The 19,570-nt window shown below is 40.7% G+C and overlaps 1 protein-coding gene across 4 annotated transcripts in view; it reads left to right on the top strand.

Moving 5' to 3' along the window:
- Nucleotides 1–18,967, top strand: part of LOC126469930 (protein FAM102A) — a 482,093-nt gene extending 463,126 nt beyond the window's left edge. For 3 of the 4 annotated variants that reach the window (XM_050097329.1, XM_050097328.1, XM_050097327.1), the window contains 3 exons: nucleotides 1,765–1,961; nucleotides 3,499–3,638; nucleotides 18,698–18,967. In XM_050097329.1, the coding sequence (XP_049953286.1) occupies nucleotides 1,765–1,961; nucleotides 3,499–3,620 (319 nt within the window). In that variant the 3' untranslated portion in view covers nucleotides 3,621–3,638; nucleotides 18,698–18,967. Of the gene's footprint in view, nucleotides 1–1,764; nucleotides 1,962–3,498; nucleotides 3,639–18,697 lie in introns of those variants that run through there. The other variant, XR_007586095.1, reaches the window with a different exon arrangement.
- The last annotated feature ends 603 nt before the right edge of the window (nucleotides 18,968–19,570 follow it).

Genomic DNA, 19,570 nt, shown 5'->3' with positions numbered 1-19,570 from the left:
GATGACAAAATCTCTTACAAAGAGTTTGGGAGTATGGAATTACACCCTGTTCTGGAGTGGATACATGCGCTGATGTGGTTGGGAAGGTGTCGTAAAGTCTTCATAGCATCCCCATAGGGAAGCTGGCCTACAGTTGTTGTAATTGGTCCTTGATACCCTGGGTACTGGCTAGCACTGGGATGGAACTGACGTCCCAAACATGTTTTATTGGGGATCTTTGGCCATAAGAAGATCTCAACACCACACAGACAGACAAACAGCCATGTGCTTTGTGTTTATGAGAATTAGCCTGTTGAAAAATGGTGCCACAATACTTTTGCACGAAGGGTAACACACGAGGGTGCCCATTGACCCCATCAGTTTCCTTAGTCACTACCAGCCGTGACATGAAATTATACCCGATGGCTCTCCACAACATAACAGCAGGCGTAACAGTGTAGCACCTCTCAAAGACATGGGAATAATGGGACCTCTTCCCAGGTAACCATCATACTCAACAACGATGGTCATCCAGGGCAGCAAAGAACCACGATTCATCTCTTGACTCGGTGTGATGCAATACATCAGCGGTCCACACATTGCAGTCATGGCACCACTTCACAAGCAGCCATTTGTGTTTTTGTGTTAATGGCAGCCTGTTCACGGGATGGTAATTCCCTAGTCTGGCTGCTTCTGGCCTCTGGCAAATGGTGTGGAATGACACAGAAATTTACAGGGACTCCATTACTATTTTATTGATGGTGGTCACACATGTGAAGGGTTTAAAATGAGCTTGATGCTCTGTTTACAGCAGACCTCCATTGTGGTGGTCAGTCATGGTCATCCAGAACCTTTATAGTGAGTGTGTCTGTCCTCACATTCCCATGCAATCCAACATCGAGCCACTGTCACATTCAAAAGCCTCGCAAATCTGGGTACTGCACAATTTGACCAGCATGGAAAACTGAGACCGACAATGAGCTTCCTTACAAACTCTGTCGGGAGAGATACTACGGTCTCGGGGAGTATCTGGCATTTACATGTCCTTTACAGAGATCACTCAACTTTTGATGCTGTTCAAGCACCTTACATACTTTACCAGGCCTGATAACAACACTACACCTGAACAACACTAATGGACTCTGGTGACCATTATGTCACGGAGAACTGCAACTCTAGTCACACTCATACCTGCCAGTACTGTGTACAAGTGCAACGTTAGTGACATCCAACCATGTCTTTTGGATGCTTCACTGTTTTTGACAGGCAGCGTATAATCACTTCAATCCTCTCATAGCTGCTCCTTGACAGCAGCTTTAAAATGTGTTTTGAAATTTCCTGTTGGCTCTTTTGTGAGTTAAGTATTATTCTTTAATTTTGTTGGTGTAAAGAGTCTTAAAAAGAAGTATACCTTAACAAATGCTGTAGGCTATATTTATTTGTTTCCTTCCTGACAGTTATCATATTTCTTTTTTTTTTTTTAATTTTGTATTAAATTTTCAAATGAAACATAAATACAGTAGTGCAAGAGAGTTTACTGTAAATTCATGGTACCTCCCTTAAATTCAGTTGACTATTCCCATTAATTAGACTCACTTCTTCTTTCCAAAACTCCATTTTTTACAATTATCTTTAACTTAGCATATCAAATGATTGAGGTAACACATGTCCATTGAGTCATTAAAGATTTTATTGGTATTTGCAGAGGAAGTAATGGAAACTACATATGCAGTTGATTTGGGACAATACTGTGTGTTTTAACATGGTACGTCACTTCTGTTGCAGAAATCCTAGCTCTGGCTCTGGACTAAGTGAAACTGGTTCTCTTGATCGTGCAAAGGCAGCAATGGAACGACGGAAAAAGGCAGCTGAAGATGTAACAGTTCCAGGTCGTGTTGAAGTGACACGAGTAAATCCTGACAGCCTGATCGATGAATTGATTAGGTCAACAAATCTTGACCAACCTGATGAATCTGCTGAGAGTGAGTTCCATGTATTATGTAACAATAAATTTCGAATTATACTTCTATTTTACTGACAGTAATCATGTGATTATGAAGTACTTGTTACATTTGCATGTACACTAAACTGTACACACATCTCAAACATACAAGAGCAGCATGAGGGAGAACTTAAGTTCTGTCTATTAAATTCTAATAGTGTAAAATCCTGAAACTCTAAAGGTATCAGGGATAAAAAGTTACCCACAAATTGCACAGAAACCAGGCAACAGTTATATGAGTGGAAGGACATGAAAAAGAAACAACAGTTGAGAAGGGAGTGATACAGGGTTGTAGCCTCCCTCAAGTGTTGTTCAGTCTGTACATTGAAAAAAGAAGCTTGAGGAAGCCAGGGAGAAATTTGTAAGAGAAATTAAGGTTAAGGGAGAAGAAATAAAAATTTTGAGGTCTGGCAATGACCTTGTAATTCAGTTAGAGGCAACAAAGGACTTGGAAAAGCAGCAGAATGGGAGTGTCTTGTAAACAGGCTACAAGATGAACACAAACAAAAGTAAACTAGGGCAATGGAATGTAGTATAGTTAAAATAGGTGATACTTGAGGAATTAGATTAGGAAATAAGACAATAAAAGTAGCAGAGCAGTTTTGTTAATTAGCAGGAAAATAACTGATGATGGCTAGAGTAGAGAGGGTATAAAATACAGACTGGCTGTAGCAAGCAAAGTATTTCTGAAAAAGAGGAATTTGTTAATATCTAATATAAATTTTTAGCATTAGGAAGTCTTCCCTGATGTCACTGGTATGACACGTAGACTTCTCTAGAAGTGAAACATGGACAGTAAGTTGTTCAGACATGAAGAGAATAGAAACTTTTGAAATGAGTTCTACAAAAGAATGCTGAAGATTAGTTGGATAGATCAAATAAGTATTGAGATGGTACTGAACAGAACGAGGGAACAAAGATTTGACTAGAGCAAGGGATTGGCTAGTAGCACACATCTGAGGCATCATTGCATTATGAATGTGGTAATGGAAATAAAGTGTGAGGGTAGACATTGTGGAGGTAGACCAAGGCCTGAAAATAGTAAGCAAGTTCACATGAACATAGGTTCCCACAGTTATTCAGAGATGGAGGCTTGCGCGGGATAGACTAGCATGGAGAGCGCCATCAAACTGGGTTTAAGACTGAACACCACAGCAGCAGTAACAACCACAACCACTACAATAAGAATGTAAAAATGTAAAGTTATTCTAAATACATTTGTGAAATCACTGTCGACGCTGCCCGAGAAGAGCTGGCTTGTCGATAAAAGATGTATTTTTATCAAAGAAGTCTTTGTTCAAAATCTTTGTAGTGGTTTCATGTGTATCCACCTTGTTTTCAGTGAATATTATTTTGTGTAATAGTTCTGAGAAATTTATCCTAACTAATCAAATAACAACACATTAAAAAGTAAAAAGATTACTTCTGCATGACATTCTCTGTAATAATCAATATTGATTTGAGGTGCTTATGTAATTTGGGTGGGTTCTCTAAATTTCTTTAATATTTATTTTCAGCTTCAGGTTTGCAACTCTTCATAGCCAAAGATGGTACAACAGCACTAGGGTCTCATGAAGTGAAAAGCCAGATGTCTGCAGGTGTCTTCAAACAGGTTGTTATGAAATCTGATCCAACATAACAGAGAATGGAAATATTTGTAAGTAATCATGTGAAATTTAATTTATTTAAAACTATTGTTGGTTCTAAAATATGTGGCTTTGTACTTCAGTTAATTAAATGCCCAGTTCCAGTTACTAGTCAAAAGGCTTGGTATCAAATTCATTCATCAGTAACCAGCTAGGATTAACTGGTTCATGCAGAGGCAGTGGTATATGACATCTCCAGATGGTGAACTGTAGATATAATTCTGTGGCTATCACAGCAACTTTTGTAGTTAATCACTTTAGTAGTTGTGGGTTAAAGTAATGTATTGTGTTTCCCAGTGATCTTTCACTTGGAATAAATAGAACAGGACAGACAATTTTGTTTGTGAAAAGCAACATGTACAATGCTCTTTCAGTTGACAGGAAAAAAATAATGTAATCTGACCTACAAAAAGTATTGGTCGTAATGACAATACTAAGGTAAATGGGTTCTATTAACAAATGAATTAGAGAGAAAATATAAAAAGAGATGTCATATGAAAATGGAATTAAGTTTCTGTATTTTGAATACTTCAATGAATACAAAATCATTGGTTTTTTGTGTCCACTTGTTGATATATTTCCTGTTGGATTTTGTCTCAGGATATTCTGCTGACATTCCTGTAAAAACTTTCCTAATGTCTTGCTAGCATGAGTAATTGGCATCATCAAAGGTTCGCCGTCCCTGTCTGCCACCAGTAGTAGAGGCTGAACCTTTGATAATTCCAGCCACTCATCCTGGAAAAACAAGAGAAAAATTAATAAATAAATGTTGGCCAAAGATTCCAAGACAGAAACCAATAGTTATTATGTCACTTAAGAGTCATTAACACATGTGAAAATAAAGAATAGTGCCATACACTTCTCTCAGTAACTCCAATGGTATGTGTGTTACATATAATTAGGTACTGAATAATTAAGCAGCCTTTGAGGCATGTGATCTTTCTATAATTTTTATGCTATACCCAAGTTATAAATAAAACTCATTAGCCACTCTTCACTTTTAATGAGTCGAGCTTTCATAATGCTTTTTATTGTTAATAGCGTTCAAAAGAATTAAACAGTTTTAAGTACACTGCTTGACAAAAATGGTAACTTGTCCAGAAGACATGGTCAGATGTCAATATTACTTCGTACATGTACGAGCTATCAATAGGTGTATAAGTGATTATCTATCTAATCCTCTGTAACATATAGAACAAACAACAGAGCTAATTAGTGTTACCAGACTTTGTACGGTATATATAAGGGATGTGAACAGCATCAGATGTTGAGTGATTACTGTGAAATACACAGACATGCTGTGTACTCATGTGAGACAGCATTACCATCACTAAATGGAGACTGAAAGGGGCCTCATTGTGGGTTTCCATTTTTCTGTCTGGTTTAGTTGTGTGCTATTCAGACTCGTGGGGCATTCAGATGTAACAGTAGCTGTATGTTGGATGGCATTGGAACTTGAGGGCAGGAATACTAATCATAAAGATTTTGGTTGGCTATGCCTGACTGCTGCAAGGAAGGATCACCATATTGTGCACCAAGCAAATTGTAACCCCTTCACATGTGTGCCTGCCATCTGAGAACAAGTAATGTAATCCCTGTGACATTTTGTGTCAACCCCCATCATTGATCAGAGATAATCAGCTGGTCTAGGAAATTACTGTTTCATAAGGCTGCTTTTGGAGTGGTGCTGTGACAGGTGAAGTATCCATTGACTGAGGTTACTCCCACAAAAGAAGCCAAGGTAGCATTTAGTTAAACTTAGAAGTTTATTCACAGTTTGCAAAGTTTCAGAACAAATAACTATGTCAACAAAAATTCGTGCTTCTCATGTTCCTACGTGAAGTGCCAACTAAATAGAACTCCCAACCTTAATAAAAGAAACACTATAACACAACTTTACTCGTGTGGTCTCAAGTGTGGAGCACATCACCAGTTCAGAGGGAGAAAAAATAGTATGGAAAATATTATGGAAAATTATAACACTGCCACAGTGCACTTGACTAATGTCACTGAATAACAATCGCTTGACAGCCTAAGCAAGAAAACAGCAAGTAAAAGAATAACAGTATCCTAAGTGTCACATCACTTACCAAAGCTTGGGTCCTGGAGTGAGTGGTGAGATGATCCTTTTGTGTGGCTTATGGCGTGTTGAGAGTGAGCCCCTGAACAAGTAGTACTAATGCACTCATCGCCTGGCACAGTCTGTGCACTCCAACATAACTGTCTCACTGTGGGTAGTGCATTGGTCTAAATAGTCACCGGGTGGCAGGATACATAACAAACTATTTGTGGCATGTGATCTGGTGGAGGAAATCATTCTGTGCAGCCAGCAATGTCTCTAGGTACTACTAGTGCCGCCTGTTGGCACGGTGCTGATGCTGTGACCATCATCTGCCAGCCTGACTCTGGAAGTGATCTTCTACAGGACTTCACTGTCAAAGTTATGCCCCTGGAAGACAAGCAGTAACTGATGCTGTGCAGTGGTTGTGCTGGAAGCTGGCATTCGTTAGCACCACAGCAGGGGCCTTTGGAGGGACTACTGACTATTGTGAATCTGGTACTGAGAACAGTGTTAGCATCTCCTGTAGTGGCATGAATCCATGGTATGGTTGAAACTGATTGATGTGTTTACAGCAGCAGCCACTACTCGTCAATTGCACTTCCAGCATGGTGTGACCAACCAGGGTGATAGTTGCTGCTACTATTGCAGGTGTCCCTTGGGGAATGTAAGGTCCTAGACAGGATCCTGTGGGGAGAAACAGTGCTACTCTGAGAATAGGGCAGGTTCCCTGATGTATGGATAAGAGACAGGTAGGACTGATGAGGACAGCTGTGTAATCTTTCAGCTGGAGAGGACCATTTTGAGGAAAGGCCTAGTAGAATGACAGAAATAAAGTGAGGGCATCATCTATCAAACAGTGATGGCTCAACTTGACCATTTGGGTTTTTGAAAGTATGAACAAAGTGCTTGGTGAGGACGTTGGAGGCCAAATGAAAGGGAGCTATGTGGGTGAGCACAATGCTATTGGAGGTGCAAAAAGAAGTAAATTCCAAAGATGTGAATGGTGGGCCATTGTCCATTGTCTATGGATGCCCTTAAGGGCAAACAGTCGTACTAAGACTTACTTAGATAGTTTGGCAAGCCATTGTAGATGGCGTATGAAAGACGTAAGGAAAACCGCTGCTGGAATCGACCACAATCAGCCAAAAAGAACCAAGAAAAGGGCCAGCAAAATTGAGGTGAAGTCAGGACCAAGGGGAAGATGCTGTAGTACAAGGAAACATTGGTGGGCTGTTTGCATCAACATGTGACACAAGAGTCAACAATCTATGATATTGCAGCAGTCATACCAAACCAGTAAATTTATTGTCTTACCCACCATTTCCCAAGGATGACTCCCCAATGGCAATCTAGGAGGATGTCCAGAATGCGGCAGTGGATGGAACTGGGTATCGCCTTGTTGGTGTGCCCATTGTCTCCTTGCAGGAGCAGAACATCCTGAAGGATTGGCAGCTCATGGTGGCGATACCAGTATGCCTGCACATCAGGGTATGCAAGTGGCCAGAGTCCAGAATGGAACTGACCTCCTGGATGGAGTGTACAGCTATTTATACAAGTTCCAAATATTTCCGAATGCTGTTATTTATGGAGACATCAAATATTCCAGAATTTAAAAACAAAGGTGTTTCAGGCTCCTTCCAGAATTGATAAATGGTGAATAACAAATAATTTCCTGTGGTTGAATTTGGAACGGTGTTCCCCAGCCTACCAACCAAGCACCCTGGGTTTAGATCAGAGGTTCCCAACCTTTCTGAGACCATTACTCCTGAGTCCAATCAGACATTAGCTAGGATCCCCCTCCCCCCTCTGTGGTTATCAACATTAGTGCCTAGCTAAAGTTCAGATTGAAAAAGAGTTTTCTTTGAACACTTTCATTTTTAAAATGACGAATCATGAATGATATTTAGGTTTCGTGTGTGTTTTGTTTAATGATGAATTAATGGGTCAGTAAGACAATTAGTACTGCTCATTTCCAACAACCTTTTTCTGTAGAATGGAGCAATTCTCACTTCATCGCTGGTGCTGCCTGTACCTTCTTCTCAGAAAAGAAAGCTGACTATCCACGTTCAGGGTAGATATTTATTACAGGACATGCTCTCTCTGCCCCACTCCTCTTGCTAGCAACACCTGCTTCACCCACACCTTGCATCCCCATTTAAAATCAACCAAGTTAAAATTTGTGCACTGTACTTAGGCCTATGGTTTGTAAGTCACTTGATTGTAGAGTCTCAGTTTCTCCCAGTTCAGAAGTAAGGAGACTTCAGGTTGCCACTGCTTTATGTCTGATCACTATCACTAATATTATTATAAAGTGTAGGTCTTATGGCAGTGCAGTAACCATTATATAGTTACAGTTATGTTGTACTACTGATTAGTTCATTTATTACTGTGAAGTGAATAACGAAGCAATTTATGGTTTATTGCTGGAACTGCCTACAACTCCAAGAAGGCACATTAGAGCTGATGAATTCTTCTTGGGTTATCAGCCAAGTGGTGGCATCGTCTTGTCGCAATGTTTCAATGAGTTTCATACCCATCGGCTTCTGGCAAAGTCATCACTTCGCCAGAAGATGATTGGTACGAAACTCATTGGAACGTTGCGACAAGAGGACGCCACCACTCGGCTGATAACCCGAGAAGAATTCATCAGTGGAATACACCAAGAAAGACTGCAGTCGCATACATTGTGAGCTGTTTAAGCATATGTGATGTATATGTCTCAATTTTACCATCATATGTGCATGATACAAAGTATGTGTATAGTGGATGGGGTTTGTGAGGAAGATAATGATCATACATTCAGTTTACCAGCTGTAACCTCCACCACATTGTGTCGTGGTGTTAATGCTAGTATTTGAATATCAGTAACTTATATAATCAATATTACAGTCTTATGAAACAGTGATGATAGTAATGCTGTTTTAAAAATATTTTGGCCAATACACAATTGAACCCTTTTGTTTTTACCCCTCAGAAAATTACATTTCATCCCTCGGGGGTAATTGCCCCCAGGTTGGGAATCACTGATCTAGATAGTGTCAGTGGTCCTCTGTATGGAACATTGGTGTTCTAGTTGTGTTGTTCCAGTGGGTGTTCAGTTTCCCTGAACTTTGCATTGTCGATTGGTGCCTGTGGCCTGTAATAGGTTTTCATATGGAGGACATGGATGATTCCATGTGCTTTGTCTTCCTGATGAAGGATCATAATCCTAGGTTTCCTATGTGATGTTCAACAAATGACAAAGGATACGATAAAGTCCAAAGTAGCAGTCTAGCAACTTTTCTGATAGTCTCGATCTCCTCATAGGTGTAAAAATCCATACCAAGTCTCCCAGGCTGTATCTCACTGACCAGTTCTTGGTGTTTGATGTGTTGTTTTAACGTTGTCATTTTGAGTATTGTGTGGCTGAAATGATAACAGTGTATGCATTGCCATGTTGTCTTCAGGACCATGGTGCAGAAAGAATAGTGTGAAGCCTGTAGTGTTATGCGTGACTGTACTGTATGTGGCTATCACGATAGGCATTATGGTATCCTAGTCTCTCTGTTGAACAGAAACATACTTTAAGAGCATATCTACTGGTATCTTATTAAAGCACTCAATGAGACACATGCATTTGTAGATGGTACACAGTCATCATCCTGTGGGTGATATTGCAATGTGAAATTAACTCTGATACTAGTCTTGGTTTGAAAATGATTCCGTGTACAAGAGACTTTGCACTTACCAGAGTTTAGCCATTGATACAGCTTTGGTGACAGCATAACAGGTGACATAGTCAGTGCAGATTATTATCCATGATTTCCAGTTTGTCTGCTTAGGGAACCTCCCCAAGAGATAAAATTCCAAATTGGTGGAATGATGTTGCAGCAGGTGGGATTGATACCGCATATCCCAGAAGTAATGGTGGCATGTGCTACCATCATTGGCGTTGCTTGCAGAAAATCACATAGTATCTTAACAGATTGGTACAGACCTGCCCAGTGACAACTGCATCTGTTTCTGTCTAGAGTCATCACTAACCACAGGTGACTCGGTCGTGGACATTGTGGAAATACGTCAGGATAGCTGGGAGTAGATGAGCTGGAATATAGAGCAACCATTTCTCTCCCATTGGGTCATTGTTCCTTTTGTACAAAATTCCATTTCTTCACTGAGTTGCTTTCTACTCCTTCAATGCTTCTATGGTTTTCAGCAGAGCTGGATCTTCCCTCTGTTCAACAGCAATGTCACTTAAATCAGTGATGACTGAGATTTTGTCCGTGCAACTGTGTTCCACAAAACCAACCGGTGAGAGGCAGTTGGTGTCCTGGTGTTTGCATCCAGTTTTGTATATCACTGTAATGTCATAATCTGAAGCCTTGGTGCTGATCTCGCCTGTTGACCTGATGGATCCGTACAGGCTATTCAACCCGCATAGAGACAGTTACATCTAAAAGAAGTGTTAGCCTTGTTTATTTGCTTTGGACTGCCTTAACAGATATGACTTAATAATAGTCTAACAACTTTTAGCGCTTTACTTGATCATGACATAAAAGCTGAAATCTGGAGAGCACAAAAGATAAATATAAAAACACCCAGTCATATGTCAGTTTACTCTTTTAAAAAGTATTGCATGACTATGGCTCAGTGACATCAAAAGATTTTCTGCTGATCTACCTAGTGAGGCATTTGAGCATATTTTTGAATATCAATGTTTGGAGGAGATGTTATTGCCTCCTTAAGCACAAGGAAAGATCTTTATTGCACCCATTCCAGGAAAATTAGGCATCTGCTTGCAGTAGTTCCTTAAGGGAGCATGTCTTGGTACAGAAGTCCTGTACGAATCATCATAGTACAACCACAATCCAAGAAACATCTCACAAAATGACTGCAATGAGGAGTTGGAAAATCTGTGACTGCTCCTGTTTTCTCCAGATTGGGATGGACTCCATCGCCATTCACTAGATGTCCCCAGATTTTTATTTCTTGGACAGTGAAGAGAGACTTCTTTTGCTTCCAGCAGAGACCTGCACTCTGAACAGACTTCAGCATGGTTGTCAGGCAGGTTAGATGTTCTTAAAGCATCTTTGAAAAAATGACTGTCATCCAGATAGCAAAGACATGTCATTCATTTAAGGCATCAAAGCAGGTTGTCTACTATATGTTCAAAGGTAGCTGGAGCGTTACACTATCCAAATGGCATGACTTTACATTCAAAGAGGCCAACAGGAGTTATGAAGGCAGTCTTCTCCCAGTCAGCCTCATCAACTTTGATTTGCCAGTAGTTTCTCTCCATGTCCATAGCTGAGAAACATGTGGCTCATTTCAAGCAGTCAAGGGTGTCATCAGTGTGCTGCAATGGATAGACATCTGTCTTAATGATTTTATTGTGTCATTGGTGGTTGACACAGAAATGCCATGTGCTGCCTTCCTGCTTCACAAGGACTCCAGGAGAGGACAAAGGACACTCTGAAGGTTCAATGATGTCTGCTTGCAGCATCTTCTTCACTTCATCATGGATTACCCATTGTTCAACTGGAAACACCCTATATGAGCACTGGCTGTGGTGGATGATCACAAGTGTTGATGTGGTGTTTTACCATAGCGTGCTTGGTTTGTCTTTTCTTCACTACAGAGTTGAAAGCATCCAAAAATGGACACATAATGGCTATCACTCATCGACATTGTTTCCTGGTCAGACCAGATTATGTTGGCAGTTCATTAGCAATTTCCTCCCCTGTATCATCTGTATTAGTAGCAGAGCAAGATTCTTCACTTATGACAATAAGCTGCCCTTCTTGGACTTGTTTGGGCTGTCCCCACACACATTACCATAGGGATGAGTTGTGGCTACTCATTACAATTAGTGAGCCAAACTTCTCCTTATTGTGTATGATGCTTATGATCATCACCGGCATGTAGATTTATTTTGTGAGCCCGAATAGCTTTTTGTAGTTAACAGAAGATTCCCTGTTTAATTGAGCATCTCGATGATGATGATGATGATGATGATGATGATGATGATGATGATGGGATAACATCATCTTCAGCAGCAACCATCCACCCAGAGCAGTCTTCAGTGTGTATGCTGGTTATAAAAGCTTCGTCAGTCTGGAGCTCTGATCCTCTACAACACTCCCCAAGACATTTTATCAAAGATCAGATGTTCTTGAAGTTGGAGTAAGCATTCTTTCAGACCAAAATATGCAAAACTTGTATGTACATACTCAATCAGATCATCAGTATTATGTTTTGGGAAGCAAAGTCTCTACAATTCTGAGTTTGTTCTGTGGTACAAGATGACATGAATTACGAGATTTTGTACATGGATGCACTTCAGCAACTGTGCATGCAAGACCTTCAATGGGTTAGAAATAACAGCCAACCAGTTGCAAAATTCAGGTTTATTAGAATTTCACCATGGTTTCAACAGTTTTAAAACCATCTTCTTCAGAAGATACTGTACATAAAATAACATTATCCATAGCCAATGTGGGAGTTGTTGACTCTGTCTAGTACATGTTCTCCACTTGATCCTCATTTAAAATATATTATATAAAAGTAGGAGCAGTCTACTGTACGGCTTTGTATTAAAACTTTTTAAAATATCACATATTTGATGCTGGATACAACAACGTTATAGTATGCCACTTGAAAGATTTGTATAACTGACATTTAAATATAAAACATGGCATCCAATTCTATTGACCATAAATGTGTGTGTTCAGAGCTAGTGCCATGTGTTGACTGAAATCCACTGACATAAATGGCTTTGATGAAGGGCAAATGGTTATAGCTCATTTCTTGGAATCAGGCTTCCAGGAAAATGTAAAGCTGGTCAGCTGTTGGCTTTCAACTGTCTGAGGCTTGCCTGCTCTGTTGCTCTGTAAAGCAGAGGAGATGGTGATGTGTGGCAGACCTGATGACAGAGAGCAGTGGTGGTGCAGACACAAGTGTTTTGGAGCATACTGCTCAGTGTATATTGTTGAACATTGGACTTCACAACAGATGACTCTGGTGGTTCCATGTTGACCCAAGTTCTTTGTCAATTACAACTGCAGTGGGCATGAGGTCTAGATTAGTCCATGGATCAGCAGAAAAGTGTCACTCAGTCGGGTGAATTGCATTTCTTGTTACACCAGGTTGATTGCTATTTCTGGATTCACCATCATTCAAGTGAATGCCAGCTTGAAATGTGCTCCACACCATGGACGGAGTCCTGAGGGGTAGTATTACGCTATGTGGGACATTTGGCTGCCCCCTCTGTGTGACCTTTGTTAATAATCAAAGCCACCATGACACCTGTTGGCTATGTGAATATTATTGAGGATCAGTTGCATTCCTACACATTTAATTTCTCCCCCAACAGCAGTGGCTTCTTCCAAAAAAGATAACTGTCTCTGTTGCAAGGCCACAATCATACAGCAGTGGTTTCAGGACCATGACAGTAAACTCAGTTTGAGATCTTGGCCACCAAATTCCCATGATCTAAATCTGATTGTGCATTTCTGAGGTGCCGTCGGGTACTAGCTCCATGCCTGCCAACCACCAGATGCTAATGTACAGGAACTGTGTAACCTGTGCATAGACATATGATGCCTCATCCCACCAGAAACCTACCCAAGTCTAGTCCAAGCCATGTCCTGCAGAACTGCTGCTGCATAGCATTCCAGAGATGGACTGACTCTTCATTAAGCTCGTGTGCTCCCTCTCTTCCTTCCCCCCTCTCTCTTCCTTCCCCCCTCTCTCTTCCTTCCCCCCTCTCTCTTCCTTCCCCCCTCTCTCTTCCTTCCCCCCTCTCTCTTCCTTCCCCCCCTCTCTCTTCCTTCCCCCCCTCTCTCTTCCTTCCCCCCTCTCTCTTCCTTCCCCCCTCTCTCTTCCTTCCCCCCCTCTCTCTTCCTCCCCCCCTCTCTCTTCCTCCCCCCCTCTCTCTTCCTCCCCCCTCTCTCTTCCTTCCCCCCTCTCTCTTCCTTCCCCCCTCTCTCTTCCTTCCCCCCTCTCTCTTCCTTCCCCCCTCCCCTCTTCCTTCCCCCCTCCCCTCTTCCTTCCCCCCTCCCCTCTTCCTTCCCCCCTCCCCTCTTCCTTACTCTTGTTCCTTGCCCCCCCTTGTTCCTTGCACCCCCCCCCCCTTGTTCCTTGCACCCCCCCCCTTGTTCCTTGCACCCCCCCTCCCCATCCCACCTGTGTGTGTGTGTGTGTGTGTGTGTGTGTGTATGTGTGTGTGTGTGTGTGTGTGTGTGTGTGTGTGTGTGTGTGTTTTGGAGGAGTGCATGCATTTTATTCAACAGAATTACTGTAAATAGCACAATTTTTGTGGTAAAATTATTCATTGCTCCTTATTTGTAGATGATTTTTGAAAAATGTTCTGCTCTTCCTGCAGCCTTTCTGAAACAATACAACCTGTCGAAAACCTTACTAGAGAGGTGGAAAGACTGGTTTTAAATGTTTTACACAATCCTGTGTGTCATTTAACTTTAGAGTTTTACTGTTGATCTGTCTGATCTTTCAATGGGGAATGCCATTTTAAATTTTGTCAGATTGGTGACTTTTTGGATCTGCTTGCTATGATAAACTTACATGATTGCTGCACCTGAAAGATTTTTAATGAATGAGACCCATAAAATAACTAATTTTATCCACAAAACATGAAGCTCCATGGGGTGTGGAGTGTTTAGTTGTGCTACCTGATGAAGTCCCTTTATAGTCCAACATAAGGGAATCTGGCTGGTCACAATGACATTTGGTACTAGTCCCACCCCAGCCTCTATACCACGCTGCTTCCCACCAGATGCCACCTCCTTATGGTGCAGTAAGCATATAAGTATTATTGAAATTTCTTTGGGAACTCAAGTGTGATTCCCTGGAGGGAACCCGGTGTTCTTTTCGAGTAACACTATTGAGAAAATTTAGAGAACTGGCCTTTGAAGTTGACTGCAGAGTGATTCTACTGCTGCCAACATACATTTCGCATAAGGACCACAAGGGGGTGGGGGACTAAAAACTAAACTCTGTCCGAACAGACCATGAAGGCCCAATTGTACTGACTGGCTGCCATGTCATCCACAGGCCACAAGCATCACTGGATGTGGATATAGAAGGGCATGTGATCATCACAAAGAAACGATACATGAAAATGGAGCTCATGTGGAGGGTTTTTCCCTCATTCTATTTGCGAATAGTACAGGAAAGGAAATGACTAGTAGTGCTATGGGTACCCTCTGCCATGCACCATATGGTGGGTTGTGTAGTATGGATGTAGATGAAGAATACTTATTTAGTACATCAGCCTCCTACACCCCTTACTATTGTACCTCTATCCATACAACAACAACTCGATAACATAGTGTTTGTGATTGTGTCATAAAAAGTGACTGTGACAAAAAATTAAAAGAGTCTTTATTAATAACTGTTTCTGAGCAATCAGCCCTTTTGGAATTTGTGTAAAGAGTTACTCTTTAGAAATTAGTGTGACAAATATTAATGCATTGTGAATATCAGCTTGGCTTTTTACAAGATCCAGAGTTCTTCTAAATTCAGCTAATGCTTAAAAATAACAACCACTGATTATAGTTTTTAAGGTATGTTTTTGTAACATTTAAGACAACCACCATAATTTTCACATTGTGTATTGAGGGTACAAGCAGTGGAGAGTCTTGGCTACCACATCTTTACCCTGTACATATATCAAAGACCAACATGCCATTTTATAGTCCAGAACAATATATGATTGTGAATGCATTGGAGCATGTGAGGCATGAGTGGGGAAGAAATTTTTCATAAGCTTAGATTTTATTAATGCCCTCAGAGTGATTCAACAGATGTAGCCAGTAGAGAAAATGACCCAAATGATTCATTACTTCCTTCTAGTGGTACAAAAGCAGGGAAAAGAACTATGATTTTACTATGTACCAGGGCACTCCAGTATCTAAGGTAATGAGGAAGATGACTGACTTAGTAGTGTAAACACTTGAGTTCACTGTGAAAAATTATTCCCTCTTCTTTTGAGGTATTGGCTCATTGTTCAGCCAAAACTTCATGTACTAATGGGAGGATGAAAGGCAGGAAGTGATGGAAAATAAACCATTGTCTGGCCATGGGGTTGCTCTTTGCAGGTACGGAGAAGAGACAAAAGTGGGACTTAAACAGCTCTATAAAGTGCATAGTCCTCTGACCAATTGCTGTTTACTCCAGTTAAAGGACGCACCTATTTCTGGTGCATGTGGGATTCACATTCAAGTTGATTGTGTTTTATATACTGTTGAGAAGGCAGCAGTATATTTAAGTCATATTTGTGTAGTTTCAGGAGATGTTTTACATTTGTATTAGTGGAAAATTATACCTTGTTGAAGACTATGATATCAAGTACTCAAAACAAATCTTGTTCTTTTCATCATTGTTATTGTAGTTAGTATCACCATAAAAAACAGGAATGAAAATTTACACTAGACAGTGTAGTGTAGTAAGATACTGTGGTTGTGATCCGTGGACTATGCTAATTATTCATCTAAACAGTCTTATTAACTATGCATCGAAATTGGATGAATAGTGGTGAACTCACCAGTAGATAATGTGGCGTTGAAAGTCCATATGTCTGTAAATATTGTGTATGTTTAAAAACAGAGTAGACAGCACTCCTTGGCACAAATATTTTGAGCAAACTGCTCATCACTCACAGCTGCAAATGGAACTTTGCAGAAGATGAGATGTGTGCCATTGTTTTCCCATCCTCAGTTATTAATGGGGTGTGGACTGGAACATACTTTGTCACTCTTCTCAATCTGCTTCATCTTCATTGATCTAATAGTATTGGTAGCTTTTTTCATTTACACTTTGAGTAGTTTTGCTTCTAACCTTTTCTTGTATATTCACACCACCGCCATGACCACTGGGAACTTCTAGCATGGAGACCATAACATTTGTGTCAAATTTTGATGTCTGTGCCCACCTCTGCCTGGTAAATAGATATAACTTTTCTTTATCGGTGTCATCATACAAAATACTAAGAGATGTACTGGCTGGCCAGAAGGTATGAGGGACAGTCAATAAGTAATACAGCACAATTTTTTTTTCTGAGAGCAGGTTGGTTTTATTCAGGATTCCGATACACCATATTATTCCCCATTCTTTTGGATACAGAATCCGATTTCATGACATAATCTCTCTCTCCAGTGCTACAGCCTTATGCCACCTTACTGGGAGGGCCTGTATGCCCGTGTGGTGCCAATCCAATGGTAGATGTCAGAGCCAACATCGTCATGCATCAATAACCTCCCCACCATCCATGTACTGTTTCCCACAGAGTGCATCTGTCACTGGGCCAAAACGATGGAAGTTGGAAGGTGCAAGATCTAGGCTGTAGGGTGGATGAGGAACAGTCCAATAGGTTTTGTGGGCTCCTCTTAGGTGCATAGATGTGTGGAGACTTGCATTGTCATGGAGAAGCGGAAGTTTGTTTGAATTTTTGTGGCGTTGAACACACTGAAGTCATTTCTTCGACATCCTGAGGGTAGCACAATACACCTCAGAGTCAGTCATTGAACCATGTGGGAGCACATCAAACAGAGTAACTCCTTCAGAGTCCCAGAAGACAGTCGCCATAATTTTACCAGTTGAGAATGTGGCTACGAACCTTTTTTTCTGGAGGAGAATGGTGTGGTATGACTGCTTGGATTGCCGTTTCCTTTCTAGTTTGAATTAATGAATCCATGTTTTCATTGCGTGTGACAATGTTTGGCAAGAAACTGTCATGATGAGCCTCATAATACACAAGAAATTCTGTACAAATTGAGTCTCCCAACCGGTGGATGAGTGTCAGCTCTACCAATAGAGATGTCCTTGAGCAGTGAGATGTCGAGGTGTTAAATTGTAATCTATCGATTAACTTGAATGAGAGTGTCTGCATGTTCCAACATCGCAGGATTATCAGCTGTGTACAGCCTGCCAGCATGCAGACATTGGACAGATTTGAGCTACCTTGTTGCTATCACGACGGGGACACCCAACAAGTCGTCGTGCTTTCGTTCACTGCTAGGTATCTTTAGACATTCTGCAATCACCTATGAGTATCTGTGGTGGTCTGGTTTCCTACACAAGAAATGCAATGACAGCTCTCTGCTTGGAATGCATCTCCATTACAGATGCCACTTTGAAGGCTACATATAGCACTGCCATCTATCTGTACTTCATAAAGCTATAGGGGCTGAAGTGGGAATATTCCATGATGTCCCACAACAAATTTGGCAATTTTTTCAACCAAAATTGACTGAGAAAAGTATGGTACATTGAATATTGAACACTCCTTGTACTTTCAGTAGGTGAGTTTCCTACTGCTTGGCAGTACCGAAACTTTAAGCTGAACAACATACGTGCAGCTTTTGGATATAAATGGAGGAAACAGAATCTGGTTGGCAATGATTGAGGTGAAGGGTCTCACTCAGACATTAAATTGAGAGGCTGTCCACTGGTTGAGGATAAGAGGTGGCAAAGACGAGAAAGTCAGCTACAGAGAGAGAGAGAGAGAGAGAGAGAGTAGGAGCCCACAAATAACAAAAATAAAACTGTAGTAAGCTAAGCACTGTGTGAACTAAAGTTCACAGATGCTTGATGGGCAGAGTGAGAAGTAAAGGTCAAGAGGAAGAAAAGAAAAGAGGATAAAGGGTGGGGTAGAAAGTGTTTTTTTTTTTGTGTGTGTGTGTGGGGGGGGGGGGGCAGGGGGGGGGAGGAGGAGGAAAAGGAGGGGGGGGGGGGGGAGAGAGAGAGAGAGAGAGAGAGAGAGAGAGAGAGAGAGAGAGAGAGAGAGTGTGTGTGTGTGTAATGATGAAATTAGTTCCAATATAGTAATATAGTGCTACAAAGAGCATATGATATTTTAGAAAAGATTTATAAATGTTTCTACTACAACTGTTCACCTGTTTTATTTGACTGTTCTCATTTTGTGTGTTCATCTATGCATAACTCAGAAATTGTGTTAATAATAAGCCGATATCTCTGTGTATGTTGTTTAATTACTATCCTTCTCTGTTTCAGGAATTCAAGGAATGTAACACCATGGAATTGCAGTCAATGCGAAAGTACTTTGGATTCTCAGGAATTTACATAATCTTTTCTTCCTCTCCCCTCCCACCCCCTTTCTTTGGAGGCAAGGATGTACTTGGATGTTATGTTGTCTATGAGTTTTTCATAGTCTTTAAAAACACGTTCTGTATACATAATTTATCTAATTTTTCATAAATTGTGAACTTGTAAATTGCATATACATTATACAATAAAACGACTCATTTAAGCCTTTTATTTTTATTCCTATAGTTTCTGTATCTTTTCCCTTTTTGGTTTTTATTTCTGTGTGCACTGAACAATATACTGAAAATTTGAAACATGCAATTAATGTAACCTGTATACAAAAAAAAAGATAAATTGGGAATGAGAGTATGTGGAAAGGGGGATGAACATGATAAGGCTTACTAAATCTGTAAAATTTCTGAAGCTACGTGTTCTTTTCACGTGGTGTCAAATGGTGAGTGACAAGCAAGTTAGAAATTCATGTGACTATAAAAAAATCAATGCATGAAATACACAACTTCCTGCAACATATGTTGGTGAAACATCTTGTTGGGAATTCTAGTGAGTTCTGGTCCTATGTAATATCATTAAATAGGTCAAAGGCTTCTAGTCAGTCTGGTGTGGCAATAGATGACAGGAAGAGGAAGATGTAGACGGAGGAGGAGGAGGCGGAGGAGGAGGAGAAAGGAGGAGAAGGAGAAGAAGGGAAAGCAGGGAAAGCAGGGAAAGCAAGAGTTGAAGTTTTAAATTCTGCATTAAAAAAATTTTCATTCCCACAGGAGAATACTATGGACACACAGACTCCTATATGGACGACTGTTCTTGTTCTCTATGCACATA

Source organism: Schistocerca serialis, chromosome 3 (assembly GCF_023864345.2).
Source record: "Schistocerca serialis cubense isolate TAMUIC-IGC-003099 chromosome 3, iqSchSeri2.2, whole genome shotgun sequence".
In the NCBI taxonomy this organism is placed as follows: Eukaryota; Metazoa; Arthropoda; class Insecta; order Orthoptera; family Acrididae; genus Schistocerca; species Schistocerca serialis.
Note: the sequence above shows the minus strand (reverse complement) of the source record. Positions and strands in the feature narration are given on the sequence as shown.